The sequence below is a fragment of the Cuculus canorus genome, chromosome 22 (genome assembly GCF_017976375.1).
Source record: "Cuculus canorus isolate bCucCan1 chromosome 22, bCucCan1.pri, whole genome shotgun sequence".
Lineage (NCBI taxonomy): Eukaryota > Metazoa > Chordata > Aves > Cuculiformes > Cuculidae > Cuculus > Cuculus canorus.
In genome coordinates, this window is record NC_071422.1 from 6,618,583 (window position 1) to 6,636,592 (window position 18,010).

The window sequence follows — 18,010 nt, forward strand, 5'->3', positions numbered from 1 at the left end:
CCTCTGGGCAGACCCCAAGGGCTGCTGGGCTGTACTTTCCTCCGAGCATCCTTGAGACAGGAGCTTCTATCCAATCCACTGCCATCAATCAGACAGTCAAAGTCGAGATTAAATACGAAACCACAGCAACCAGAATCCATTAACCCTCCTGTTACAACAAATCTGCAATTTTCAGCATCCCTCAGGTCCATGGAGGCATTTAGAGATGATTTCTCGAGTTCACTATGTAATATCCTAATTACACGTAACAGCAGTTGTCAAAGTAAACTCAGCTTAGCAGACAGCATTAGTGCTCCGAACCATCTGGGATGATAAAGCAGATTCATCGCCTGATCCTTCCTCTGCAGAGGTGCAGAGCTGGAGGGGTTGCGCTTCACTCTTAGAGAACACAGAAGGCCCTCCGTCTTCAAGATTTTAGCTCCAATCGTTCAGTCTTTGCAATCCATCTCTATCATATAGCCACATCTTGGGCTTCCTAGAGCTTCCCTGAGGTCCTACAGAAGCTAGGCAGGGACACCTACCACTAGACCAGGGGCTCCAAGCCCCATCCAACCTGGCCTTGAACACCTCCAAGGACAGGGCAACCACAACTCTGCTGCGCAACCTGCGCAAAAATGCAGGACAACTGGGCAAAACACCGTTAATGGCTTTGTCCTGCCCCAGCTGAAGCCCCTGGGGAGACCATCGGCAACTCTAGTGGGGCAGGATGAGGTCTTCAGCAGTTTTGTTTTGTGGCAGAGAGAGGAGAACCAGACACTCTCAGCAGGAAAAGATACTCATCTGGGAAAATAAACCCAAGGTAATTACTAAAAGGAAAAATATTGCGATGACTGATAGAACTCCTTCACTTTATGTCTCTGTTAGCCATGCAGAACATAGCTAGATGGGCTCTGCTGCCGTAACGTCTGTGGCTTTAATGCCATAAAGCATTAGACTGCTTGTGCAGCACGGAATGACAATTCCAATGCAATTTGACATTTATGAGCTTATTTTGCCCAACTCATATAATGGTCAAATCCAGCCCAAATTGTCCACTTTCAAAGCAAATTATGTGCACGTAAAACTCATTGCAGCAAATACTGAGGAAAGGTTGAAGGCAACGCTAGGACAGGTCCCGATGGGGAAATATCTTTGACTCCACTTTATACAAACAGTGAATTGTAGATGCTCTCTTCCCACTGGCTCAGGCTGCCCAAGGCCCATCCAACCTGACCTGGAACCCCTCCAGGGATGGGGCAGCCACAGCTTCCCTGGGCAACGTGTTCCAGGGCCTCACCTCTTTCATTGTGAAGAAATTCTTCCTTATGTCCAATCTAAATCTGCCCCTCTCCAGTTTATACCCATTCCCCTCATCCTTTCCCCACAAACCTTGGTGAACAGCCCCTCTCCAGCTTTCCTGGAGCCCCTTCAGGTACTGGAAGGTCGCTATAAGGTCTCCTTGGAGCCTTCTCTTCTCCAGACTGAACAACCCCAACTCTCTCAGCCTGTCCTCGGATGGGAGGTGCTCCAGCCCTCCCATCATCTTTGTAGCCTCCACTGGACCCATTCCAACAGCTCCATCTCCTTCTGATGTTGAGGATTCCAGGATTGGACGTAATACTCCATCCACCTTTGGAATCCTCAACATAAGAAGGACATGGAGAACTAGGGATCTGAGCTAACCCAGACACCACTTTCACCCAAACACCTTATATTTGTTCTGAAATGACCTGAAATGAGCCTCATAATCCCTCCACATCATAGCATTTATGATGTAATACAACAGGCTTTTTCCCTATCAGGCTATTTTTTGTCGGAAATTGAAGCTATAAACTACCGCAATTGCTTCTTTTTCATTTTTCGCTCCTGGCATTTCTTCTGTCTTCCTATACCTTCAAAGAACACCAAGTATTCTGTGTAATTAAGGTTCTGCAGTAATGATCTCTTAACACATAGAGATAGAAAGCAAGAGATTTCATGGGGAAAGTATTTACTGCATTCAGAAGTAATGGAAACAATATCTGCTTTTGACCCCAGTGAGGCCTCTAAAATTCAATCCTCGTCGGAAAACCACACTCAAAACAGCAAAGCCTTAATTCAGAGACATGAGTCTCCTGAACTAGGCACCAGAGTCCTCTGCTGATGCTATAACCATAGGTCAATGCCACTTAAAACCAACTTAGAGACTCTTCAGAGGCAGGAAAAGGATGTATTTGATCCATCTCCCCTTTTAATCAGTCTTTCTTGGTTACTGATGGAGCCTCTGCTCCGGATCCCAGAGAGCCGTAGCCTCAGGCAGTTTGTAAGGCTTTGTGGGGGTAATTTGCCCAATGCCTCTGGTGTGAGGCTGTGAGGGGACTGTGCTGTTGGCTGAGCCAAATCGTCAGCCCTCCTCAGACTCACACGGCTTCCAAATTACAGCTAATCACCTTCGGGTGCATCACGGGGTGAGTGGGTTTAATATCCATCTTAATTGCAGTGAGGACTGGGCCATCCATAAGACATTCCTCTAGAGATGCAATTTAGACTCAGAAGTATTTTGTGTTAGATCTTTTTCCCCTGCTTCCCTGCCAAAAAGAAGAGATAAGAAAATACTCATAGTTTTGGATGCGGTGTTTCTCCACCTAAGAGAGAGGGATTCCAGCCCACAGCCAATCGCAAGCAGCTCCCATGTCTTGTGGCTCCAGCTCCATGGGGTCAACGCTCTCGGCTCACTTCTTCCTACATTACCCCTTCTCTCCACTAATGGTCCACCTCGTTTTTCAAGCTCTGAAGACTCTGCTGCTGCTTTGCAGTTTACTCAATATTTCCCTGTCGTATGAGCAGCACCAGTAAGTTTTCACTCAAAGACCTTGAAGTTCTTCACTGTGTATGGTTGGACTCGATGATCCAGTGGGTCCTTTCCAACCTGATGATTCTGGTGGTGGTGGTGATTCTGTGATCTCGTCAGGCTCATTTGATCTTACCCTTTCCCTTTCCATTCCGTATTCTCTCACTGGCAGCCCAAAGAAGCTTTTATTTAATTCTTGAACGGTGGTTTTATTCAACAGAAAGAGCTTAAGCACCGTCCTTTTCGTTTCTGGCATATGTACAGGAGGTTTAAAGGAATAGGCAGCATGTGAAGCAAGGTCTGAATTCCGCCCGATTCTTGTTTTCCTTTCTGATTTTCTCTTAGTTCAAAAGGCAGTGAGAGGTGGGCAGTGAGGACAGCCCAGCCGTTCGTTATCCAGACAAAGGAGAAGGATTGTCAGGGTGCAGTCTCAGCGAAGCCCCTGGGTCCACACTCTGCAGCCCAGAGTGGGTCCAAGAAAGGCAAGATAGAAGAGGAAGGAGGAGAGGTTGTTATCCTGTGTCTTGCATACGGAGAATACAAGCAGAAAGCAGGACGGATGTACCCAGGATGAACTTATCTAAACCCACAAGTCCTGTGTGATGCACCCAGCCCTTCCCCTGCGATGGACTCTTCCCCACAGACACCATCCTCTGCTTTGTGTAGCCAGGGACCACGCTCTGTGCTTGTGGAACGTTCCCAGACGTGGAGGTCCAAAGGGAGCGCCACTCAGAGCGGAGTTGAGGGTAGCTGTTTGCCTGGGGGAGCGTTTTGTGCTGAGGGGCAGCCAGGAAAGAGCTGTGGCTCCTTTCTCCAACTCTCATCCCCACATCCAACTGTTGGAAATGAAGCACCAAGACATCTCCTCGGGTGGCATCGCACCTGCCAGAGAATTACAGGGAGAAGAATCTCCTAATACAAACTGTGGGCTGGGCTTGGAGAAAGGGCTGCTGTGAAGCTACAGGGATTTCAGAAGGAAGCGGAGATGATAATTAATGCCTGGTTCAAAAGCAATTATACCAATTATGTTTTTAATTTAATCTCTCCAAAATTTGGGACTCTTAGAAAATGTAAATAAACCGCTCTAAAAATATTAATGCCTCTCCTGTCGAGCATCCTCCTCAGATCCTGGCTAAAACAGCTACATTCACAGCCTACCAACCCCAGGCAGGACTTGCAGAGAGATGATCATAGAAAATATCCTCAGTTTTGCCCGAGAACTACAGGTCTGTCCTTGGAAATACGGTCCCACGTGGAATATATGTTCTCCTACCACCTGCAACGAGGCCAAGCATCACAGCAGTCCACACCAAACCAACACCAGTTTCCACTGTTGTGCTGGTGCCCAGACCAGGCAGAATTCCTGCTTGTCAGGATGGAGGGAAGTTCTGCTTCTCACTTAGCTAAATCCCATCCCGATTCCCATGTGCACTAGCAGGAGAGACCCCTGAAACACCATGGATTGTCTCATCTACCGCTGCAGAACCACCGTGGCATCTCTCAGTCGATCCAGAAATGCTGGGTTTTCCCCACATTTTGGAACTGGTACATAAAAGAGTTTGCGTGTCTGCACCCCATCCCATAGCCATGCGCTCCGGTTGCTGTTGTATGATGGAATGTTGCAAAGATGGTCAAAGTGACCAAAGGCTTTGGGGAAGCAACCTGAGATACCTCAAGAAGGACCTGGCTTCCCAAGTTTCCTTGCTGACTGCAATGCAGGACATGGGGCTTACAGCCATGCTGGTCACATCTAAAAACCTTGGCTGAATCTGTCTTTCAGCCCCTTTCAGCCCCATACGACTGAAAGGGGTGGTGGACCCTGCACAGCAGCATGAGATATATTACGGCTCTTTTTTTTCCGACTGTTTTAGGGTCTTGCCATGCCACAACCCAACTAATGAGCTCTTGCTTTCCCTGTGCCACTGTAGGTTCAGCCCATACGAATGGTACGATGCTCATCCCTGCAACCCCGGATCGGATATCGTGGAGAACAACTTCACCCTATTCAACAGCTTCTGGTTTGGGATGGGAGCGCTGATGCAGCAAGGTACGGCATTGCCTCCTCACCCACCTACACTCCCACAGGTTCTCCAGCACAGACCTTCGCTGTGGCTTTTAAAATGTAAAATGCATTTTGCTTGTGACGGGAACAAGAGAGAAGATTTGCATGGGCACAGAAGCGCTCGTCAGCACCGGCTCCTGGCTTAAAGGCGGTGAGGGAGAGGGGAGGCAGTTCTCCTCCGGCACCTCGTGGAACCCGCTGCGCTGGGAAGCGTTCAGTGCCTGCTGCTCCCAATGGAGAGAGGCTGTATGGTCCTGCAGCACCCAAGGGAGCTGCTCCCTAGGGAGCTGCTTGGTTCTCCTGCTGGAGATGTGCCATAAAGCTTGCAGTATCCAAGGGAGCCGCTCCCTGGGGAGATGCCTGCTGGTCTCAACGGAGATGTGCCATATGGCCCTACAGAGCCTAAGAGAGATGCTTCTGCTCCCGAAGGAGACGGGCTGTACAGCCCCACAGCACCCAAAGGAGCTGCTCCCGATGGAGATGGTCCATACAGCCCCACAGCACCCAAAGGAGCTGCTCCCGATGGAGATGGTCCATAGAGCCCCACAGCACCCAAAGGAGCTGCTCCCCCAGGCAGCTGTTTCTGCTCCTAACAGAGATGGTCCATACAGCCCCACAGTGCCTAAGGGATCCATTCCCCAAGGAGCTGCCTCTGCTCCCGATGGAGATGGTCCATACAGCCCCACAGTGCCTAAGGGATCCATTCCCTAAGGAGCTGCTTCTGCTCCCAATGGAGATGGTCCATACAGCCCCACAGTGCCTAAGGGATCCATTCCCCAAGGAGCTGCTTCTGCTCCCGATGGAGATGGTCCATACAGCCCCACAGCGCCCAAAGGAGCTGCTCCCCAAGGAGCTGCCCCTGCTCCTGATGGAGATGGTCCATACAGCCCGACAGTGCCCAAAGGAGGTGCTCCCCGGAGAGGTCCATCATGGCAGGCAGCCTCTGGCTGGGGCCAAGGCCAGCAAAGGGCTAATGAGACAACCACTTCATCAGGGGAACTGGCTGTGATCTGCAGTTCAGGAGCTCTTGGCAACTGCGTTTGTTGTTATTCACTCACTTTGAACTTCATCTCCGCGCAGGCACCCAGTGCGCAGGGGGATGCAGAGATGGAGGGGCCACGTGCCAGGGCTGAGCCCTGTCTGGGGCGCCCCAGGAACTGAGCCAGGGATTTTATGCCAGGAAAGCCATCTGATCCACTCTGTGCCTGAGCAGACCAGAGCTTTTCCATTTTGGTTTTTTTTAGGACCTGCCTCTATTTATACTTTCTACCTTCTGCCAATCGAAGCCCCTGTCCCAGTCCCTCACCCTGTGGCTCCAGGGACAGATCCATCACTTGTCCCACAAGGCAGAGCCCCGTGAGCTGCAGCTGGCTGCTGGCACGCACGTGCCACTGCATAACAATAATTACCATTAACGAAGCGTGCACGCTCTGGCAGGTGTCAGAAGGAGCAGCTCTGAGTGTGCCATCTGGAAGCACGCAGCCAGATGATGGTGCAGGGGCGTGTTCACACGGGAGCACCCACCCAGCACGCCCCGAGGATGAACGCTGCCTCAGTCTCCCTCTAACTCACCAAACTCAGCAGCATCCCACAGGTTTTGTGTATTCTTACTCTGTTCATTCCAGCAATTTTGTTTAATTTCAGGATATCTATCCTGGTTCGCTCTTAGATTGACTTTTCCAGAAGACAAGGCATCTTTCCTTCTGGTCTGTCTCCATTTTTATCCTCATCTGGTCATTCTGCACATTGTGAAATGGCCTGAAAATTCCTTTAGCGCAGGGCAAAGCCTTCTGGGGCAAAGAGGATGGTGAGGAGCTCCTCCTGGCTGCTCTGCCTGGCAGCCACTGCCTGCGAGACTGAACAGTTTCAGTGTTAATCGGTGTAAAATACCAGTGACAGGGGCCTTAGAAATGGGCTATGGATAGGATTACATCCCTATACATGGATGGAACAGAGCAAATGGAATATAGAGAGAGGGAATGAATAGAGTAAATCTGCTCGGGAGACAGCAAAGGGGGAGCTTGTGAGCAGCTCTGAATAAGGAATGAAATTCAGCTGTGATCTAATTGCAGAAAACCCAGGAATAGAAAGAAGTGGAAAACGTCAAACATTTGTCACGCTTTAATTTAGCGTGTATCAAGAGTTATACCCAGAGAGCAAAAGAGCCACATCATCAGCTTGGTGGCACGCACGGTGCTACTGCTCCGTGCTCCTCCTGCTCCCACTGCTGCAGCGTGCCGTAGAGATTCCTCCCAGCTCTCGGCTGCCCTGATGGACACTGACAGTTCCCAGCAAGAGGATTTAGCAGGATGAATCATCCTCTTATCAGATGTTGATAAATGAAAAGAGCTCCATTCTTTTTAACTCTATACTGCATCTAAGAAGAAAAATATATCAAAGCTGGACTGATGTCACGCCTTCCAATGCATCAAAGGGCAAGAGCTGGAACGGGAAAGAAGCGGGATCTTGAGAAGATCCGAAGCACCCCTCGATATTCAAGGTTCCTCTGCTGCCTGGTGCCTTCTTGCTGCACTCAAAATAGGAGAAAAGTTACACTTCATGCTACGCTTTGATGCCACACTGCTTAAAATTGCTTTGTAAACCCTAATCTTTGTTGCAGATTTCAGGCTGGATAGATCCTCTGAACGCAGCTGTTTCAAACCCAAAGCTCGTTCCCGGCTTTAAAAGGTGTCTTGGGTGATTACAAAAATAGCACAACCCATTTACTCCTTCATATCTGCTCAATAAAAGCCATTGCAGACCTGTTACACCTTTTATGCTGTAACATCTCCTGCTTCCCTGCTTCTAACTGGTATTCAAAGTACTGGACCCTGATAGTTCCTCTCTCTTGCTGTTTGATTTTTTTTAAGCCTTGTGTATTTGAACACACTCCCTCGAGTGAGTCCTTTGAAAAGGAAAGTCGTATAAAAGCAAAGCACTTTTTAAACGGCAGAACAAAACACTCATAAAAGTTCATAAATGGCTTTGCTATTTAAATCTCATCAAAGCAGCCCAGTTAATTACTCCAGTTTGAGTGTTTCCTGTAAATTGTGCACTGTACCCGAGGTCAGCAATAAAGGGAGAGGGGGGGATCTGCAAATGCTACAAAAAAACCCACCGATTTTCTTGCACGCAAGATGTCTGGATAATTTGCCTCAAATCCAGTTGGCATTAATTGTATAGCTGTTACAGTTTTGACAGTGAAACTTAATCCTTTATATATATATATAATGGATGGATGGATAAAATAGGCCCTTTCTCTCTCTTTGTTTCCTCTTCCCTCCTTCTTCTTCCCCCTTTCCCACCCCAGGCTCTGAGCTGATGCCCAAAGCACTGTCTACACGGATCATTGGTGGCATATGGTGGTTCTTCACCCTAATTATCATCTCGTCCTACACGGCCAACCTTGCCGCCTTCCTGACGGTGGAGAGGATGGAATCTCCCATCGACTCAGCAGATGACTTGGCAAAGCAGACGAAAATAGAGTACGGAGCAGTGAAGGATGGAGCTACTATGACCTTCTTCAAGGTGAGACCAGGCAAAGGCTTTCTGCCATCCAGAAGGCAGAGATGGGATGTTCTCAGGCCAACGGGTATGGGAACAACCAACCAAAGACAAAAAGCCTCCTAAGCCACCACTACTTCTCCTTATAAATAGGTTCTTTCAGTCTCACATCCTTGTCAAGACACTGATAGTTTGGTTTACCTAGAGTCACATCATGGCTAAATCCCCCTGTTCCCATTTCTAGTTGAAGTCACAACTAGAAAATTATACTGATTTTACGGCTTTGGAGACTGTACCCAATATTGGCTCACCCTATAATGAAGCACATATTTGGCGCAACAGGACAGATGTATCTTATATCACTTTAGGGAACGCAGGGATAGGATGAGGGGGAACGGTTTTTCAGCTGAAAGAGGGGAGATTGAGATGAGATCTTAGGGAGAAATGTTCTCCTGTGAGGGTGGGGAGACCCTGGAACAGGTTGCCCAGAGCAGTGGTGGCTGCCCCATCCCTGGAGGGGTTCCAGGCCAAGTTGGATGGGGCTTGGAGCCCCTGATCCAGTGGGAAGTGTCCCTGCCCATGGCAGGGGGTTGAAATTGGATGGGCTTTGAGGTCCCTTCTGAACCAAACCATGCCATGATTGTATGATTTTATATTAAAGGTCCACAGAAAAATCTTACATCCCCTAAACTATCTTCCCTATTTTCACATCTCACTCACTGCAACTCCTCCCTCGTCTCTGCTAGAACAGCTCCCCAGAGCCCTCAAGGCTTCAGGGACAGAGAAGAGAACAAAAGAAACCTAAAACTGGACAGATGTTGCAAAGTGCCCTCCCTGACCAGTATTTTTTACAGCTGAAATATCTGTCTTGCCCTTCAGGTATTCACATTAATGTAGTCAACTTCTATTAACCTCTGAAACCCAGTGCAGGGTAACACCGCCAATGCATCAGAACCAAATTACTTTACTTTCTTCTCTTTAAAGCATAATTAATTTCAGAAGTTAGCCCACGTTGCAGGAGAGGGTGCTGAGAACATTCATATTTCACTGATGCCTCAACAATGGAGAGAAACTGAGAGCCTTTAAAAGACCTTTAAAACCCCAGCTGGCCTGTAAAAACACCCTTAAAAAACTGAGTGAGAGAACAAAGGAATAGAAACGAGGGATGATTAATCTAAGGAATGATCACCTTGGCTTGGAGAAGAATTTCAATTCAACCATGAACTCAAAAAGCCATCTTTCAGGAGATGGTTTGGAGTTACCTATGTGGGTGCTGCAGGGAGGACCAGTTGGAGCTCTGGGTCCTGCCTGACACCGGTGCAGCTACCGATGCTTTATCTGGGTGCTTTGTCAGCAACAGCAAGGCAACAGGCGTTCTGGCAGGTCCCAGCCTTCCGCTGCCTCCCCACACCTCGGCTGTGAGCAGCGCCGGGCGATGTTCTTTCCCCTCTCCGGTCACTCTAATTCAGAAAGAAATATATGGGCCAAAGTGTGGCAACCATAGGTCATGCTTTAAAAAGCAGGCGGTGCCTGGACTACTGCAATAATTTGAATAGGCACGGTGTAAAGGCAGCTAGACTAGGTCGTCAGCAGTTTAATTGCCAAGACTCATTAAAGGAAGACAATGTGCTGAATTTTAATAACAAGAAACAGCAGCATTGTGCAGCCCTTCTCAGCCAGGACGTGCTTAAGGAGCCCCTGTCCTTTCCAAATCTCCACGCAGCAAGCCAGATTGTTAAAGAACCATGGAGGGTTTGGTTTGGTTTGATTTTTCCTTAATTCTAGGAAATGAAGAGCTCGCACACATTAGCAGGTTGCTGCTGGTTAGTTTGCTTTCTGCAGCGGAGCTGGTGCCTGCAGTTTTGCCTTTGGCATTGTCCGAAGCATCGCGTTGGCGTTCCAAAAGCGATATAAACCCAGAGCAGCCATCAGGAAAAGATAGACTTTTACTGTGGTGCTTTAACTACTCTTTCCAATAAGAGTTTTATATGGGAATAAAAGGAAACTGTCTTTTTTAAACATCATCGAGGACACAGTATATTTATTGTTTCATATCATTATCCATCGGATCATTCTTCAGGCTTCTAACGGGCACTTGGCAGGGTTTATTGATGCAGTGTATTTTCCTTTTTATTATTATTGTTGTTTGGTGATGAATTCTCAGGGATGTCTCTTCTGACAAGTGTTTTGATTACTGGAGCAGTGAGAGTGCGTGTGTGGGATGCTGTGTTCACTTGTCCTTTGTGTACAGAGAAATACAGGAGAATCGGAATTTCTCCCAACCCTCACTGAGGTCTTTGTCAAATGATTGGGCAAAATCTGTGGTTGTTTTGGTGTGAGTCCACCTTCACATGGGTCATGCAGCTCAAAGACCCCAAAGTCCTGCGCCTCTCTGAGCAGTAGAGGCAAAGCGCACAAGGCTTCACATCACCTCCCTCTGCTCTGCTAAAAAAGAGGTTTACCAGGAAAGAGAATGCTGTGGTGTTACTGCCACTCTTGGAAAGCTTCTGGAGCTCTGGAGGTGAAGCACTCTGGCAGTTTGCCGTCCAGACTGTCGCTGCTGGGACAAAAGGCTGATGGCAGCATCCTGACTGGCCTCCCCCATCGTCCCTGTTCTGTGGATTGTCCACCAGGACTTGGGTCAGATTGCAGTCCTGCTTTTTAGACTGCTTTGGGCCAGAAAGGACCTTTACAGTCCAACCTCCCCGCACTTTTAACCAGATCAGGTTGCTCCGAGCCCCATCCAACCTGACCTTGAACACCTCCAGGGATGGGACCTCCACTGCCTCCCTGGGCGACCTCTGCCAGTGTCTCACCACCCACAGTGTAAGACAGCTCTTCCTTTTATCCAGCCTAAATCTCCTCTCCCTTAGTATAAAACCACTGTTCCCTGTCCTGTCACAACAGACCTTCCTGAAAGCACTTCCCCAGGTTTCCCGGAGCCCTTTCAGTACCAGAAACTGCAGGAGGAAAACACCGTCCCAGGAGCTGCACTTAATGAGCAATGGGATGGAAAAGGAAGGGGAACGCCCAGGAGCTGCACTTAATGAGCAATGGGATGGAAAAGGAAGGGGAACGCCTTCATGTTGTTCCCTGCGATGGTTCCTAAAGCCCTAACCCACGGTCAGGCTTATAAGGGTTCATGCAGAGCTCAGAAGTTCTTCACTACAGAAGTTCCAGCAAATGGGAAGCAAAAGAGAGGGTTTTACCAACCACATTGGCAGATTTTAACTTCATGAAAAGAGCTTTTGAGAAGCTATTTATTCCCTGGCAATGCAGATTGAGTTACAGGAATAAATACAGATCAATTAATTTAGGGACAGCATTTAGCGTTCATTAGAAATGACGCCAGAAATCCTTCATATTTTGCAAAGATGCCGTTTCTCTCTGAACAAATGCTGGGTTTAATGTGCAGTGTGGAGTGTGTGTGTGTGTGTACATATATATTCACTTGTACAGAAATGTTAAATCCTCAAGAGTAAGTATCTTCAGTTGGTGAAAATCAATTTATTTTTTCACACAGGCTGGAATTGAAAATCTTAAGCCTGAAAGTTCCTTTCTTGGCAATTTCACTGATAAAAAAGCGTATACGCCTTGGCAAGATGCCTTGTAGTGGCGCCTCTAAACTATTCCATTAATTTATTTGGGTGAGTGCTCTTGAAGCATTGGTTATTAAAGGCAGCTTCTGAGCTGTGACTCTAAAGAATGAATTTAGAGGCGTTCTTGGTGTCATTGCAATTGCTGCATTCAGAGGGGCCGGTACTCAGCTTTTCATACATGCATCTCATTTAGCGCTAACGCAGGGTTTGATTAAGATGCAGAGGACAGCAGACCGGATTCTGGTGGTTTTTAACCCGATCAAAACAAAGAGAAGCTCCACTCGCGTGAATCAGTTGGAGAGGTATAAGCAGGAGAGAGCCATGAACCCCCCCAGAGTGAACCACAGCTCCAGGGATCGGCAGTGTTAAGTTATCGCCTCTATTTATTAGCAATAATCTCCATCATTTCACATGTTCAAGAGTTCACGACTCTGGAATTGCTCTGCCAGGAAGAAGCCAGTGTCAGGCCATTTATCTTAATGCTTCAGAGCAACCAAGCAGTTCCCCTTCATCTACCTTTGGCAGCAAAGCAAAGCTGTCATTGAGGGGGACCCGACCCAGGATGCGGGGACACGGCAGCGTCCCCCCGTCTGCCACCAACTCAGATTTCTTTTATCCAACCCATAAAAGTAAATGATGATTTCATAGAGAAGAAATTTGCACCCAGCCACAGCAAATATCCCTTCAAACCACTAACCGACCCCAGTAAGGTAAATTAACGAAGTAAAATCAGAGATCCAGCGAAACAACTACAACGGATGTTCATACTTTACTGACTGCTAAATTACTGCTAACAAATTATGAAGCCTAATGAGGAATTGCTTATGGGAATGGTAGGTCCTATGGTAACATCATCCAAATTCCCATAGATAAGGGACCTTGCAGGACTTAAAGGAGTCTACAGGAAAGCCGGGGAGGGGTTCTTGGTCAGGGAGGGCAGGGATAGGACAAGGGGGAACGGTTTTCAGCAGAGAGGGGAGACTGAGAGGAGACTTCAGGGAAAATGTTTTGCTGTGAGGGTGGGGAGGCCCTGGCCCAGGGTGCCCAGAGCAGTGGTGGCTGCCCCATCCCTGGAGGGGTTCCAGGCCACGTTGAATGGGGCTCGGAGCCCCTGAACCAGTGGGAGGTGTCCCTGCCCATGGCAGGGGGTGGAACTGGATGGGCTTTGAGGTCCCTTCCAACCCAACCCAAGCCATTCCATGATTCTATGAGCCTATGGCTGCTTTTGCAGTACAGCTGATGTATTCTGAGAGAGCAGAGGGAGGAGAAGGAACAACTTTCCCCCTAACAGGAGAAAACCGTGCGAAGGTTGAACGAGGCGTGAGCTGGAGCACTGTATGCTCCTCACCACGGTCACTCCTGCAATATTTGATCGATGACTGCTCTCACAATGACTGACAATTGCTTCTAAATTGGACTTTCAACAAATAGCCAGGTCTATCAAACTGCTGGTCTGTGCTGAGAATTACAGGTGGGGAATTTTCACTTGGAAAAAGAAGAGTTCTTATCTCATGTTAGCTAAGTCTAATAGGAAATAAATCTCCTGTGAGGAGGTGGCAGGTTTTAGACTTCAGGGAGAGCTTAAGGTTGCCTTGGCTAGAGAGGTGTGTTGAGCTGCCCTGCCCACACCAAGGGCTTCATCTGCCCCCCATGAAGGAGCTGCCACGGTCTTAAACTTTGGGGCAGACGATGTCATCACAAAGAGAATCACAGAATCATTGAGGTTGGAAAAGAACTCTAAGCTCATCCAGTCCAACCGTAAACCCAGCACCACTGTGCCACTAAACCATGTCCTGCAGTGCCGTGTCTACATGTTTTTTGAACCTCTCCAAGGATGGAGACTCCCCCACCGCCCTGGGCTGCCTCTGCCAAGGCTTCACCACTCTTCCAGTAAAGAAATATTTCCTAATATCCAATCTAAAAAGCAGTGTTGTGTTGCAAGGAGACAGACAGTCCTCCTGAACTATGGGGCTCAGCCCTGCTTGCTGGGTCTTCACCTCCGGCACCAGCAGCCAGAGCTCCCCCAAGGTTCCTCCTGGCATTTCCAAACACAATTAAGTCCTTTCAGCTGGTCAGAAGCAGTGATTTAAGAAGAGAAGAGAAGATAAAACTGGTTTTTCTCTTCCTGAGAGCCCTGTCTCATGTAATTTAAGTCGCCTGAAGAGCTACAATGCTTCATGCAAGTCCTATTAGCTTCACTAAATGCAGCCTATTGATTTTTTGCCAGTTTATTTTGCTCTATGCTTTAAACTGGGACAACACTGATGTTGTTTAAGAGCTCTGTGTCAACACCCAAGGAGCATTAAGTGCAGGAAGAGAAGGAGAGAAAGGGAGAGCCAGTGAACCCAGAGGCCTCTGATGTGAACTATATAAATGTTAAACAAGTCGTTATCAGCGAGCAGAGTATGCTCTCCATTTCAATTACCCATTGTAATGCGCAGATATTTAATAATCCTTTTGAAGGCTACATTTCTTGCTGCTCTTTGAGGTCTGCTAGATGCCACAAATCTATCTCACCGGCACTGGCCCAGATTTTCAAGTGAGGGAGATTATCCTGCCTCTGGAATGAAGTTTGCTGTGGCGCATCCAGCGCTGCACGTTCATCAGGTGGCTTAGAGCAAGATGAGCTATAACTGAGAAGAACAAGGACTTTTTTTTCCTTAGCTAGTTTACTTTTATTTATAAGGGTTTTTATCAGAAGAACCTATGCTAGCACTTCTAGGGTGATATCCAAAAAATAAAGGGGGAGCTGCAATAGCAGCAGTTGGGCTCCATCTCCTGCTTTCTTACGGAAGGGCAGAGACGTGAAGTGGAGATAAACAACAGCTAAACCAGAAAGCACAGCTTCAGCCGCTGCAAATCCTCACCCAGCGGTAGGTGAGCAGCCACCCTCGTTGGAGGCAAAGCACAAAGACTTCTCAGCCTCTCCAACTTATCAGGCAGCTTCAGGCTCTTGCGAGGCAGGGTTGTGGAGGAGGAGAAGGTTTTGGCTGACTAAGCTGCCTCTTATGAAATAAGAGACCTAGGAAAAACAAGAAGTTGGGCAGAAAAAAAAGAACGGCACATAAAGGAGCAGCATGAACATAAGCCTCAATATCCAAGTGCTTTTGCAGAGCTCGACTGGATGTACAGAGCTGGTTTAATGAGAGCTGCTTCCCTCCACGGGAACTTCAAGAGCAAGCTGATGTGCCTTTCCTGGGGAGTCTTTCTTGACTAAAGCGGTTTTGTCTTTTGTCACAACCTACATAAAGCCAAGTCAGAAGGCGGTTGTAGATCATAGAATAGTTTGGGTTGGAAGGGACCTGAAAGATTATCCAGTTCCAACCTCCTGGGATGGGCAGGGACACCTCCCACTGGCTCAGGCTGCCCAAAGCCCATCCAACCTGGCCTTGAACCCCTCCAGGGATGGGGCAGCCACGACTTCCCTGGGCAACCTGTTCCAGTGTCTCACCACTCTCATCGTGAAGAAATTCTTCCTTATGTCTATATGGTATATTTCAAATGTTACAGACAGACAGAAAATAACCATATTTCTTCCCACCCAACACATTTTCTAGAAGAAGAAAAGAGCATTCACGTGAATAATAAGCTAGAAAACATGTTCCTCCTCTTTTAACAAAATGCCTGCTGATAGTGAAAGAATATCCACGTTTATTCTTAGCCATAAGACAATCATCTTGAATATTTCTATGCCTCTGTGCATGTGGATACATTAAATTTGTTTGGCAGTTGCACATATCTCAGAGGAGACACACTTCCATGTGATGCTTGAGGAGAGACAAAAATATAATAGAATGAGTGCAAAAGAGAAAACATGTCCTCTGCAATGTTCTGTGTCTTCTCTCATTGTGCAGAAACATTACAGGATAAACAAAACTCCGGCTAGGAAGCTAATAGATCTCAGCAGATAAACTGATAGCCTGTCACACCAGCAAGTTCTGCAGGGCATCAAGGCAGGGACTCGCTGTACCTTACTGAAAGGAGTGAACGTTCAGGTCATAGAATCATAGAATCACAGAACAGTTTGGGTTGGAAGAGACCTTAAAGTTCATCCAGTTCCAGCCCCTCTAGGATGGGCAGGGACACCTCCCACTGGCTCAGGCTGCCCAAGGCCCATCCAACCTGGCCTGGAACCCCTCCAGGGATGGGGCAGCCACAACTTCCCTGGGCAACCTGGGCCAGTGTCTCACCACCCTCATGGTGAAGAGATTCCTCCTTATGTCCAGTCTAAATCTGCCCCTCTCCAGTTTATACCCATTGCCCCTGGGTCCACCTATAGGATGAGGTCTCTGGAGCAAAGGAACCTTTGTCTCTTGTTATGGCCATGTGAAGCCAGACAATGTTGGGCAGTGAAAGCAGAGAGATACTTAAGACAATATCAAATTGTTAATAGTCTGTAGAATCATTCGGTTGGAAAAGATCATTGAGTTCAACCGTACCTCTCCACTACCAAACCCTATCTCTGAGTACCATCTCTACCCATCTTTTTAAAACCTCCGGGTTCTCCAACTGGTATTACCATTCACCGTAAAGACGTGAGGTTTCAGCAAATATAAGACTAATTCTCATTTGGGGGGGGGGGTGTTATCCTTTTTCCAGAAATCTAAAATTTCCACGTTTGAAAAGATGTGGGCTTTTATGAGCAGCAAACCCACAGCGCTTGTTAAAAACAATGAGGAAGGAATCCAGCGCACCCTCACAGCCGATTACGCCCTGCTGATGGAGTCAACCACCATCGAATATATCACCCAGAGGAACTGCAACCTGACTCAGATTGGGGGGCTCATCGATTCCAAAGGCTACGGGATTGGGACTCCCATGGGTAAGTGACAGTGGTGGGGTTTCTGTAGGCAGCCCTGGAGAGGAGATAATTACCACAAATGCAACAGATGGGATGAAGATGGTCCACTCCCAACAGTGAATTTCCAAATACCAAGGCTTACGCTGTTTGCCTGTTGAAGAGCGGTCTGAACAGCCCCACTTAGCAGAGACACATCCCCCACTTTGTGTGATTCTTGTTCTACTTTCCCTGTGTGTGTAATGATATTCCCCTTCCCCAGGGTCACCGTACAGGGACAAGATCACCATTGCCATCCTCCAGCTCCAAGAGGAGGACAAGCTCCACGTAATGAAGGAGAAGTGGTGGCGAGGGAACGGCTGCCCTGAGGATGAGAACAAGGAGGCCAGTGCTCTGGGCATCCAAAACATCGGTGGGATTTTCATCGTTTTGGCAGCAGGCTTGGTGCTCTCCGTCTTCGTGGCCATGGTGGAGTTCATCTACAAGCTGCGCAAAACAGCGGAGCGGGAGCAGGTAATGATTTGCTCAGTCTCCTGGCACCACCGCTTCTCCAGCCGTTGGGGATTTTGCATGCCGACCCCAGAGACAGACAGACAGCTGTGCAGAGGGATTCAGCCCTACCACTGCTGCCTGGAGGTCCAAGCGCCCACAGCCCAAGGGCTGAAATGCGGCATACCTGACACACCATTTCCTAAGGCTCATTGCTTCTGTCCTGCTCCAGCAGCTTCAGGTCATGTCTACTCTGATCAGGGTCATCTACTGCTGCTGCACTGACCAGACCACGAAGCATTTATAGGGTAATTTTGAACACGTCAATGCATAAGTCGTGAAAACACAGAGGTCCCAGAGAGGCTGAGATGTTACATCCACTCATCACTATCACACATGCAATCGTGTTGCATATTCCAGGCTTAATTTATACACATATAAAGTACAGGAAAGCTGGGGAGGGGCTCTGGATCAGGGAGGGCAGGGATAGGGTGAGGAGGAATGGTTTTCAACTGAAAGAGGGGAGATTGAGATGAGATCTTAGGGAGAAATGTTCTCCTGTGAGGGTGAAGAGGCCCTGGCCCAGGTTGCCCAGAGCAGTGGTGGCTGCCCCATCCCTGGAGGGGTTCCAGGCCAGGTTGGATGGGGCTTGGAGCCCCTGAGCCAGTGGGAGGTGTCACTGCCCATGGCAGGAGGTCAGAACGGGACAGGCTTTAAGGTCCCCTCCAACACAAATCATTCTATGATTC

At 48.2% G+C, this 18,010-nt stretch overlaps 1 protein-coding gene across 1 annotated transcript in view; it reads left to right on the plus strand.

Annotated features, from left to right (window-relative positions):
- Positions 1-18,010, plus strand: part of GRIK3 (glutamate ionotropic receptor kainate type subunit 3) — a 136,881-nt gene that overhangs the window by 113,873 nt on the left and 4,998 nt on the right. Inside the window, exons 12-15 of the mRNA XM_009567817.2 lie at positions 4,738-4,856; positions 8,182-8,399; positions 16,574-16,796; positions 17,035-17,285. Coding sequence (XP_009566112.1) covers positions 4,738-4,856; positions 8,182-8,399; positions 16,574-16,796; positions 17,035-17,285 — 811 coding nt within the window. The remainder of the gene's footprint in view (positions 1-4,737; positions 4,857-8,181; positions 8,400-16,573; positions 16,797-17,034; positions 17,286-18,010) is intronic.